At 40.0% G+C, this 12,471-nt stretch overlaps 1 protein-coding gene across 1 annotated transcript in view; it reads right to left on the bottom strand.

The window, feature by feature from the left end:
• The window catches only part of NUP210L (nucleoporin 210 like), a 138,394-nt gene that overhangs the window by 113,892 nt on the left and 12,031 nt on the right, over positions 1 to 12,471 (bottom strand). Inside the window, exons 3-10 of the mRNA XM_044005441.1 lie at positions 11,817 to 11,948; positions 10,810 to 10,903; positions 9,900 to 10,050; positions 9,426 to 9,558; positions 8,162 to 8,320; positions 2,685 to 2,753; positions 1,912 to 2,018; positions 1,015 to 1,155 (exon numbers count right to left, since the gene is read on the bottom strand). Coding sequence (XP_043861376.1) covers positions 1,015 to 1,155; positions 1,912 to 2,018; positions 2,685 to 2,753; positions 8,162 to 8,320; positions 9,426 to 9,558; positions 9,900 to 10,050; positions 10,810 to 10,903; positions 11,817 to 11,948 — 986 coding nt within the window. The remainder of the gene's footprint in view (positions 1 to 1,014; positions 1,156 to 1,911; positions 2,019 to 2,684; positions 2,754 to 8,161; positions 8,321 to 9,425; positions 9,559 to 9,899; positions 10,051 to 10,809; positions 10,904 to 11,816; positions 11,949 to 12,471) is intronic.

Here is a 12,471-nt window from a genome sequence, read left to right as displayed (position 1 = left end):
CAGTTCTATCTAAATATCTTAGAGCAAACCTAGGTCACAAAGATAGTAAGTAGCAGAATTGGGCTTTGCTTTAGTTTCCTCATGTGTAATATGAGGAGGTTGGACTTAATGGCCTGTAAAGTCAACTTCCAACTCTCAAGCTCTGATGCTATGAATCTCTCCTATTCTCTAATCTCTAGGATTCGTTAAGATCTAGTTTTATAACTTCCAAAGCATCGTGCTTCAGTAGTTCAGCAATGAAAATGGCAATAATATAAATAACAATAATAAATATGCATGTGTCACTTTAAAGTTGTTAAAGTGCTTTAGTACAGGTGATGCTTATCTACCAGAGGCTGATATGCCTCTGACTGGAGAGGGTGGACATTGGAGAGCTCCTCCCAGGTGTTCCATTTCAGCAGGCAGGCCAGGGCAGCCACCTCATCATTTCCCACTGGGCTGTAGGACTTCATCATACTCACACACCAGATACCCTCCCTTTTTATGTGTTTTATGTGTTGTCTCCTTTCATTACATTGTGAGTTTCTTGAGGGTGGGCACTATTAAGCAGGCACTTAATATTTATGGACCGACATGCTAGAACCAAATTGAATGACTGTGCATTGTACTGCAACTGAAAGAGCTTTAGAGTTAGGAGAGAGCTGAGTTCAAATCCCACTTTGATATTTTTTTTTTCAGTGAGGCAATTGGGGTTAAGTGACTTGCCCAGGGTCACACAGCTAGTAAGTGTTAAGTGTCTGAGGCCAGATTTGAACTCAGGTACTCCTGACTCCAGGGCCGGTGCTCTATCCACTGTGCCATCTAGCTGCCCCTCCACTTTGATATTTAATAGCATTGTGACCATGGACAAATCCCTTCACCTCTTTTAGCCTAAATTTTCTTCTCTGTAAAATGCAGACAGTCTATAGTTGTAGTTCCTACCTCATGGGGTTGAGGTGAGATGGCATAAAATGCTTTGCGCCATACATACAGATGTCAGCCATTATTACTACAAGATGATCTTTTGCTTCCTACCTGGTAAATGATCGAAATCAGGGTAGCTTTTATTACTGTGACACCATCTTTGAGAACTGTGACTAGATGATAAGAGCCATTGACAGTTGATTCCTCTTCTGCAAAGTATGCCTTTGGAAACTGGTGAATCATCCTGAGATTCTGAAAAGTAGCCCAAAGCAAACACTGATCTGCAGAGAGCTCCCTTCCCAGAACCCTCTTAATGCCAAAGTATCTGGAGAAAAAAGGGTTTTTGTGTATTCATGGAGATAAAGAAACCACATCAAGATACTCTAGATGCTAATATTTTTTAAAATCTTTGATCTCTCAAGCAGCTAGGCAGGTATATTTGAAACACCTATAAGTTGTTGTAAAGAGGGGTGAGAAACAAGAGTGATGATACTATTATTGTCATTTGTGCCACTCTGCAAACTGTCAGTACCAGCTCTGCTACCAAATATCTGTATGACCCTTGGGAGAATGCCATGATCTCTCAGGTGCCTCCCAGCTCTGAAGTTCTATACCACCTTTGGCTTCCCTCCAGTTATGTACATTGCTATCCCTAGTCTAGCAATGCCATTGCCACCTCCACAGCCCTCTCCAGAGGTACAGGTTAGATGTCTGACAAAGGGAATCAGACCTTGCAAGTTTCATCAGTGGGGATGCCCCTGAATTCCTATTCTGAAACATTTATTATGATGGAACTATATAATTTGACTTCTCAGTCATTATCCTTCAAGAATTTGGGTATTTCAAAACTGAAAACTGCCGGCCTGCATCACTCATGGCTGAACTGTTGATACAAAGAATAAACTTCATATGGATAATAATGTAGGTATCCATCAGACCTTTTTAAATCCACCCTTACTCAGGTAAAGCAGAAAAAGGCTGACTAAATATTTGGAACTTCACACTCACATCAGACACGTAAACCTTTGTGCTACTTTTATCATATACTTCGACTGTAAAGACATATGTCTGCCCCACCTCCAGACTCCATCGGTCTCCAGGCTGGACAGTGAAACCTGTATAAAGACCAAGCAACAGCATGTTAGGGATGTGTGTTTTCCTGCCAGGAAAAGCAAAACAAAATGATGAGGCCCCACAAACAGCCTAGCTAGTTTTGAACAGTGGAGATGGTTTCCAAAGTAAACTCGGCTCTCCTCTTCAAACTGTATATATAGCTTTTGTCAATGTAGCTGAATTCCCATCTCCAAAGTAGGAGTCACCCTGGTGTTTATGCAAAAGACAAAACCATGAACTATACTTGTAGCTCCCACTGGTGATGGATCTGGCCAAGTTTCAGCTCCTGGAGCTGGACCTATTGTTCCACTGGACTTACAGGACACGTGGGGCTTCTTTTTTCCTGCCATGAACACAGCCTTCTCTCCTTTCCTGAATGAGGTATCTGACCCAAACCCAAGAGAGAAGGAAGCTTCATATTACATGACTCTTTTCTTCTAAGTTTCTCACAACCTGTTTCAAGATTCTGTCTTCCAGCTGATGACAATCAGTGGAAATAAACAAGGTGAGAAAATGTCAAAGCAAAACTGGGTCTGAAATGAGTTGCACATCTCAGTTAACAAAATGGCTGTCAATTCTGGGGATATTTTCTAATGCCCTTGCTTAACTGATTAGAAAACTGAAGAAATTGAAGCTGAATGCTATTCAGCTTTCTCAACAAGTAATACCTAAAAATCCAGGCTTTACAACATATATGGTACAGTTTGGAAGTCCAGACACAGACCGCATATGAACATCTTAGTTTTTGCTTAAGGAAAAAAGGTTACATATTGCATGCATTAAGGTACAGAAAGGTATAAACTGTTTCTTTTATTAACCTTTTGATAGAAAAGACAATACAATATAAACTCCTTGAAGGCAGGACCTGAGTTATGTGTGGTCCCAGTGTCCAGTACAAAGTCTTGCACGTAACAAGCACTTAATGTTTCTAAAACAAACTGATTATGGTTAGATTTAGTAGGAGAATGAAGATTCTTTTTACCACAGTGTTCAGTGTGGTGTAGCAGAAGGGACACTGGACTTGGAAGTCAGAAGAGTTGGGGGCTGGTCCAGGTTTACCACTTACTAGCCATGTGATGACCCCTGAGATTCCTTCCGACTTTGCTATTCTATGATGCTAGATAAATCACTTAACCACTTTGGGCACAACTGTATTTGTTGATAAATGCCCTATGTACACTGACATGACCCAACCAGTTTTGGGACAACTGAGCCTTCTTAATATCTTTTCCTTATTTCTTATCACCCAGAAGCCTTCTGCCATTATCCTCCTTCACTTCTGCCTTACATGATAGCCTTGCCAAGACACTTGACATGCAGAGGTGATCCCATTCCATCTCATCTCCTCCAACAGATGCTTCCTCTATCATTCCTATTCTCTCAATAAATTTCAGCCTCTCCCTATCTACTGCTTGTTTCCCTTGTTGCCTACAAGCATACCAATGTCTCCTGAATCCTCAAAAAAAACCTTCATTGATCCTTGTCTCCCTGCTAACTACTGTCCCATATCTTTTCTGCTTTTTGTGGCTAAACTCCTTGATAAGGCAGCATACAACAGGTACCTCAACTTCCTTTCCTCTCACTGTCTTCTGAACTCTCCACAGTCTGGCTTCGTCAATCAATCCAAACTGCCCTCTCCAAAGTTATCAATGATCTCTTAGTTGCCAAATCCAATGGCCTTTTCTCTTTGTTCTCATCACTCTCCTGCAATGCTCTCATTTCTCTTTCCATTCTTTCCTCCACCTCTCTAAATCTTCCTTCTATCTCTCCTACTTTCTCTTCAAAGTTCCTTCTGAGCACTTTCATAGCCTGAGACCAATTCATATATTTCTTAGAAGCTTTGGATGTAGGGGCCCTGAGGTTGTTATCCTCTTCTGAAGGTGCACCTTGATCTTCCTTTTGCTGAAGAAACTTTCTATAGTTCTCAACTTTCTTTGCTTGCTCATCTTGCTGGCTTTTACTTGACTTTTAACTCCTTCTTACAGTGGGGCCCTACTTCTAAGCTACACTATCCCAAGCTTCAGAGGTGTTTTGGTTTGAGGGAGGGCAGGTTTTTCTCTTGCCTGGCCTGTCCGAAGATAACCTCAAGCTGAGCCTGCACCCCTCCCCCACCTGGGCTTCCTGCCTTTCAAGATTTCTTCCTGGTTCCCTGCTGGGGTGGGATATCCAAATTCCTCCTTGGGTACCACAAACACCCCTGTATTTCCCCCACCCTGGCTGGACGTTCAGTCCTCTCACCCAACCATAAGCTTAGTTCCAGAAGAAGCTGGTGCTGCAGCTGATTCAGAGTCTCGGGGGTAAGTTTCTCTGGTGTGGCCTACCTGGGGACTGTGTCGGTAGGATCCTGGGGTCGAGTTCTTCTAGCAGTCCAGCACAGCCCCTTCTAAGCTGTCTTTGGCTGGAAAATAATCTCAGCCCGTCTTTTTGTGGGTTTTGCTGCTCCAGCAGTTGTTTTATTGCTGTTTTGGGGCTAATAGTGTCAGGAGCTTTGCGTGTTTAATGTCTTTCCTCCACCATCTTGACTCTGCCCTCAGAAATCCAATGGCTTTTTCTCAGTCCTCATCCTTTTAGATTTCTCTGCAGCCTCTGACATTGCTGGTCACCCTCTTCTCCTTGATGCTCTAGGTTTTTGTGACACCACTCTTTCCTGCTACTCCTACCTGTCTGGCCACTCCTCAGTCTCCTTTGCTGGATCTCCATCCAGGTCACACCTGTTAACCATGGGTACAACACAGGGCTCTGTCCTGGATCGTCTTCTCTTTTCCCTCTGTACAATTTCACCTGATCTCATCAGCTCCTGTGTATTCAATGATCATGATTCAATGATTCTCAGATCTATGTGTCCATTCCTGATCTCCAGTCTCATATTTCCAACTGTCTTTCAGACATCCCAAAACGGATGTCCTGTAGACATTTTAAACTCAGCATGTCTAAAGCTGAAATCATCTTTCCCCCCATTCTCCCCGCCTCGACTTCCTTACCCTTCTTATTGCTATGTATCCAATCCATTGACAATACATGTCAATTTCACCTTTTAAACGTTTCTCAAATGTGCCTTCTTCTCTCTGACACTACTATCACTCTAGTGCAGGCCCTTATCTTCTTATGCCTAGACTACTAAAATAGCCTCCTGGTGGGTCTGCCTGCCTCAATTTTTTCCCTACTCTAGTCCATCTTCCATTCAGCTACAAAAGTGACTTTTTTCTAAAGTGCAGGTCTGCCCTTGTTACCCCCTACTCAATAAATTTCAGTGGCTCCCTATCACCTCTCTGAGGAAACATGAAATCCTCTATTTGGCATTCAAAGCCCTTTCCCACTCCTTTGCCTTTCCAGTCTTCTTACATGTCATACTTCATTATGTACTTTTTTTTTTTAAAGTGAGGCAATTGGGGTTAAGTGACTTGCCCAGAGTCACACAGCTAGTAAGTGTTAAGTGTCTGAGGCTGGATTTGAACTCAGGTGCTCCTGACTCCAGGGCTGGTGCTCTATCCACTGCACCACCTAGCTGCCCCCCATTATGTACTCTTAATCCAGTGACACTGGCCTCCTTGCTGTGCCCCGAACAAGACACCCTATCTCTCAACTATGGACATTTTCACTGGCTGTCTCTCATGCCTGAAATAATCTCCCCCCTCATCTGTGCCTCCTGGATTCCTTCAAGTCTCAACTAAAATCTAATCTTCCATGGGAAGCCTTCCTCAGTCCCTCTGAATTCTAGTGTCTCCCTCTGTTGATTACTTCTAGTTTATCCTGTATAAAGCTTATTTTTATATAGTTGTTTGCATGCTGTCTCATTCATTAGTCTTGAGGGCAGAGACTTACTTTTACCTTTCCTTCTATACCTCTAGTACTCAGCACAGGGGGCAGCTAGGTGGTGCAGTGGACAGAGCCCTGGCCTTGGAGTCAGGGGGACCTGAGTTCAAATTTGACTTCGGACACTTGACACTATCTGTGTGACTCTGGGCAAGTCAATTAACCCTGATTCCCTCAAACATGCGGGGCCATCTCCGGCATCCTGATATATATCTTGCCACTGTACCCAGATGGCTCTGGAGGACAGAGTAAGGCTGGTGACTTTTCACAGCCCTCCCTCACTTAAATCCAATTCACTGTAAGCCATGACATCATCTCCCAACTTCATGACCCTCTTCAGGAACAAAGGACAAACAGCAACAAGAAGCAACAACTTAGCACAATGCCTGACACACAGGAGGTGTTTAATAAATGTCTGACTGACTGACTATTGGCTGACTAACAAAAACTAGCAAGGTCATTTGTATGTGAAATAAGACAAGAAGATGGATTTTTCCCATTCATATTTGAAGTACAGGAAGTCATACTTACTCAAATTTTATCCCATCACATGCTAAGGGCCACTCTGGAAGAACTATCCAAACTAAGATGGCCCCTCACCCTCATGAAATGTCTTTGTGTACCCAAGGACACTCACTGGATCTGTTTATGATTTTCCCTACAGGATTTAAGTGTGGTATACATGGAGGAAAATGTTTAACTCCTGGCAGTGAAAAGGGAAAGACAGCCCTGGGACTCAAGGAATAAAATAATAGGAGTAGCTGTGGGAGTTCATCTTAGAATAGAGAGATGAACCCCTGGATGGCTTAATTGGCAGAAGGTCCAACTCCTCCAAGTCTTTAGCAATATCTTAGCCCAGTCCCTACCTCTCAGTACTCATTCTCTCAATTCCCCAATCAACTGAAGCCTTTGTCTCAGTACCAAAGCCTCAGAATCCTCCTTCCCAATACCTGGCAGGTGAAAGGAGAGCATTTTTGTTCCTACTACGAGGGTAGGGGACATAAATTACTCTTGTCCCATATTAAAACTAACAATGCATTTTTCCATGCAAACATTAACATGGTGGTGAGACTTACCACATTATTAATAAAGTACTATGTATTGGATACAATATGGGTTAAACAGACTTTTATAGGCTGATCAGAGAACAAGTGAACTTTTAGAACACAGCCTGTCTGTAAGTTGGGAACTGCTTGTATCTCAAATGTCAAATGCTTCTAAATGCAAAACTGAGTGATGCAGTCCAAATCACCATTTAAATTTTGTCTCAGTTTTTAGTATTGATTTTGTGTATTTTTACCGAACAGATTTTTACACATGCCCATCTTGAATCAGCTCCTAGAGAGCAGCTGTTAGTGAACCTTAAGAAAATTATTTTGAGAAGTCATCTCTCAATTATCCATGCTAATCTGGAAGAAACAAGATCAAATAAAATCTACAGATTATTCCAAAAGTTCATTCTCCCCACATATTCAACTTAAAAACAGTGCTACGGCTACTAATAAATATTATGAAAATTTAAGTTTAGTCTCTTCCTTTTCCCTACCTTTCTAGCTCACATTACCTCCAGAGAGGTGCTAAGTTATAGAGCAGAGAGAAAGACAGAAAGGAAGCAGAAACAAGAAGCCACAGACTGGATGATCCATCTCTAAGGAGTCTATGTTATACAGACATATTTCACGAGATCCCTGAAGTGGAAGGGAACTCTGTGTTTTCAAGTCTACTCCATATCCAAAACAGGAATACTCACCACCACCCTTCTTGTAAAAGGCCATTTAGTTGCTTCTTGGAAATGCTGACCAAAGGGAACACTCACCACCTACGGAAGTAGCCCCTTGCACTATTGGAAAATTCTATTTTTGATAAAGTTTTGACTTAGAGCAACTGAAATTTTTCTCTGAAGTATCTACTCTTAGATTGTAGCCTATTGGACCAAGCCAACTAAGACTAACTCTTCTTTCCAAATGACAACCCTCACTTCAAATATCTGAAGACAAACATATCTCTTGTTCTCCAAAATAAACCTTTCCAATTCCTTTCTTCTTTCCCTTCTTAGGATAGAATTCAGTCTCTTCACCAACACAGCTGCTCTCCTTTGGATGCATTCCAGTTAGTCAATAAATGAAATTCATAGAAAATAAAACAGTGCATATTTTAGGTAATATCCTTACACGGTTCCTTGTAAAAGAGGCCTACAGGAAGTGAACACTGTATTATTGTGTACTAATGACATGTAAAGAATATTCTCACTAAATTATTTTACTACAGATCAGGCCTAGCAAGTTCAAGCCAACAAGCGGTTGTGGCTGTTATAATGTTATGAAAAGGATACTTTTATGGACAAAGACCAGATTAGTCTGGCCTAGTTGAAGAGCAGTTACTGTGGCTGTTTTCTCATCCAGTGAAGCTACCTTATTTAAAGCATACTTACTATCTGCAATTTTATGATCTTGCAATTCAAGCTCATAATGATCCAGGGGAAAATTGACCTCTGCAAGAAATAGAAATTACAGAGATAAACCAATAATGGCCTAGTCATTGAAGATTTATAAAAAATCAAACCTCAAGGAAGTCAGGTAGATGATCTAATGGAAGAAATTATACCCTCTACTTGCACTTTCTATTCCTTCTATGAAGATTTTTCAAATCTATTTGCAAAAGAATTAAATGTGTGTCTACTGTAGTGAAAACTTATATACTAACAGCCTGGCAGATTGAGGAGCAAGTGAAAGTGACCAATGTGGTGAGAGGACAGCAATGAGAAATGTGAAAAGAACCAATATATAGGTCTGAAAGAATTTGTGGGACAAATGATTTTTTTTTATAACAACTACAATGACAAGACTGCTGATTGGTTTTCTTTCTTTCTTTCTTTTTTCGGGGCAATGAGTGTTAAGTGACTTGCTCAAGAGTCACACAGCTAGGAAGTGTCAAGTGTCTAAGGCTGGATTTGAACTCAGGTCCTCCTGAATACAGGGCTGGTGCTTTATCCACTGTGCCACCTAGCTGCCCCCACTGATTGGTTTTCATAATAGGTTTCTAGAGGCTTTCTTAAAAACAACCTTTGCAGCTAAGAATTTAAAATCACTTCCATGGCCTCCAATAGACTTGTCTACTATTTGCTAACTGGTACCTCTGCAAGCCCAGCAGGTATTATCATTTGGTCTGGGAGAATGACAGTATAAAAACTGTTTGAAAATAGAGAATTCAGAGGTTTATAAGCAACAAAACTAAATCAGCAGCTTAACTATGTTGTTATCCAGTTCAAGATATCCCAACTGGGGGGCAGCTAGATGGCACGTTTAAAGCGCTGGCCCTGGATTCAGGAGGACCTGAGTTCAAATCTGGCCTCAGACACTTGACACTTACTAACTGTGTGACCCTGGGCAAGTCACTTAACCCCCATTGCCCTGCCAAAAAAAAAAAAAGATATCCCTGTTTATGCCCAGTACTGGCACAGGAATAAGTGAAACTTGAAAACATAAAGAGGAACCCTACATGCTTAAAATACCTTTATCTTTATCTTTGCTTCTGTTGGAGAAAAGATTTGTCAAGATGTGGAGGCAAAATGAGATTGTGCAAAGACCAATACCTACCTGTCATTTTCCCTTGGACTATCTTGGCAACTCTGTATTTGATATAAGCTCCTACCAAAAGGTAGATATCATGGGACGGTATAAGGAATATATTCTCCAAAACCAGAAGACGTATCAATGCAGCTGACACTTTCTAACAGAGAAAAAACAACAACCACTAAGCTTCCATATGTATGCCCTCAATGTCAGCTTCAATGGCATTATTAAAAGTAGCATTTTAAAATAAGCTTCTATAACCTAAATTCCACCTTCAGATAAGAGCAACTATGTATCTTGATAATGTATTAATTTTAGTCACTGATTAAGAATAAGAAAGTCAATGCTTTTTTTTTTTCCTGGGAGGGTAGAAAGTGGTTGAATAGTAAGAAGGTAAATTGAAACTATAAGAAATGAGATTTTAGTTTGCACTGAATATAAATAAGAAACTACACATAAACACAGTTTGTGGGCTGAAAGTTTATAGCATGGGTTTACCTTATAGAAGGGTTCATGTATACGAACTTTTATAACTGCTGCACCTGTCCTAATTCCAGACACCAGAATCATATCCCCTTGTTTTTCTGCTTTTTCCATCTCAGCTATATACTTTGGTGGAGAATATTCAGCTTCAGAGTATTTCAGAATCCTATTACGAAAAAATTAAATTTGCATCTAATAGAATCAGAAAAATCAATTTCTTCTAAAAGTTCTACCTAGACTCCATAAAAACGGTATGTCTCCAGTGGCTTTATAGAAGAAAGAGTTCTAACTCTTCTTTCCACAAGAAGAATGAGGAATGAGTTAATTTACTCTATATCTGAGTAATATTGAGATGGGATTGCAATCTGGGATAAGAAACACATTCTGTACTAAAAACATTTCTTTACAATAATGGATATTTTTAGCTATTAGCTAAAATAGGAGAAACAGCACTAGTAATGGGACTGTTGAATGATACATCTTGATTAAATGTGAGGCCTGGTAAGGTCCTAAGTTTTTTCATGACAGTGAATTATGATTTAAAGAGCATTTGTCTCATAGTCCTGTGAGATATATAATACATTTTTATTCCCATTTTAAAGATGAGAAAACTAAGGCTTAGAGAAAATAAGTGATTTACTCAGTACCAGAAGAGGCATTCAAACACATCTCTGAAAGTCCAGTGATTTTTCCACTATACATTATCTCTCTTGTGATTAGCTTTGGATGAGGAAGAATCTCTCCAGACATACTGGATGTCATTCCTCTACTAGAAATCTTCCTCCTCCTAATAATCTATCTGCTTCCCCAAAAATCCTAACAGCAGGGCCATTAAAACCTATGAACATGGTTGCCATTCAGTTTGCTCTCCAGGAGCAGATGGGTTCCTCCCCTACAGATGGTCTATGTTTGGTTAGGAGGTTACCTAATTTTGCTAGACAGCTCTACCCTTTCCGATTCGTTATCCTTGGCAATACTCCACTCGAACATCATCCCTGCCAAACTACTGAATGTGTTTCCTGTAGATCAAAACCCAAAACAGAAAGAACAGAAAATATAGATTCAAAAATAGCCAAATACTGCGAACATAAAAGCTAAAACTAACCAGCAAATGTTCCTTCATCAGAGGATATATAAGCACTATTACAGAAAAAAGTAAGACTTAGCTCATAAACCATAGCACAGAGGAAGTAAGCAAGCACTTTGGCTGTATAGCTCTGCAGGACAGAGAGAATTCAGATTGGCCAACTTCCGGTTGTCGTGTTAAGCCACACATGCTTTTGTTCCTCTTTACTAATATCTCTTGCCAAATGGATAAGAATCACCCTACAGTCTCTTCTATGACTGGCAGGTCTTCTTTCAATAGGCTCATACAATCATAAATCACAATGACATCTAAGTACTGGAGTATTTCTAATCTTTTCATCTTTTACATGGGAAAAATTGTTCCTCTTTTAAGCAATTTTAGAGAAAGATGTAATGAATTAAGATGTCTTAAACAATATGGCAGCATTAGAAACAGCATAGAAAATGCAATGCAAAATCAATAATTTATAAGCTTATAAGACTGGGTGTAATGTAAGATAGCTACAAGTTTTGCATTTTGCTTTCAAGGTCAAAAGTATGAGACTAGCTCAGAAATTTCAGAAAATGTTCTGAAATGTTTACCTAGGAACCATTAGCAGGACCTCAATAGTAGAATTTGGCTATGCATGTAGAGTTCTATGGGAACCAGGATTAAAAAAAAATTACAGACTAGATTTGACTAAGACCCTAAATTACACACATAAATGTGAATTCCTTACCTAGACTCCATCTGAGAAAAATTTTGTTTCAATTTACTTATTTCTCAAATGGCAGGTTTTCATATGTTAAGTATGAGATGAAAGTTACTGTCCTTTAAGGGGTGAATTCTCCTCTATTGTTCTTTACCTTCAGCATCCAATGCTCTCACCATCAGTTCCAGGGGAGAATCATCCACATAGAGTTCCCGAGTTCGAGATACAATTTCAATACTGTCAATCACATCAACCTTAACATCACAGCGCAATTCATGGTCAGTCACTAAAAGGAACCCAGAACTAAGAATGTAATTAAACAAACCACAAATCTGTCAAACCTCTCCAATTTTTAGATAAAGCTAATTCTAATTTAAATGAAAGGAAAACCTGTAATGTTTGTAATCATTTGTGAGACGAAATAAATAGCACAGGGACAATCTATAAGATTTCTCATCTAAAATATACACGTTTTAGACATGCTGACACACAGTCAATGTACCTAAAGTATGGTCCAAAGAACCATGTGATAGGTCACAAACTTACATCTAGGAACGGTCTTAGAGATCATCTACTATAATTCCCACCTTTTACAGAAGAAGAAACCGAGGCTTAGAGGTTAAGTGACTTGGTCAAGGTGACAAAGGTACTAAGAGGCAGAGCCACAATTTGAACCAGTGGCTTTCACTCCTAATACAGCACTATTTTCAAAAAATCTGTCATATTTCCTCACATTAAGAGTACAAAATGGAAATTGATTAAATTAAAAGCTATTTTATTTTGCAGGGCAATGAGGGTTAAGTGACTCG

The sequence above is a fragment of the Dromiciops gliroides genome, chromosome 4, assembly GCF_019393635.1.
Source record: "Dromiciops gliroides isolate mDroGli1 chromosome 4, mDroGli1.pri, whole genome shotgun sequence".
NCBI classification, from domain to species: Eukaryota; Metazoa; Chordata; class Mammalia; order Microbiotheria; family Microbiotheriidae; genus Dromiciops; species Dromiciops gliroides.
The sequence above is the reverse complement of the archived record's forward strand: the minus strand, read 5'-3'. Positions and strand labels throughout refer to the sequence as shown.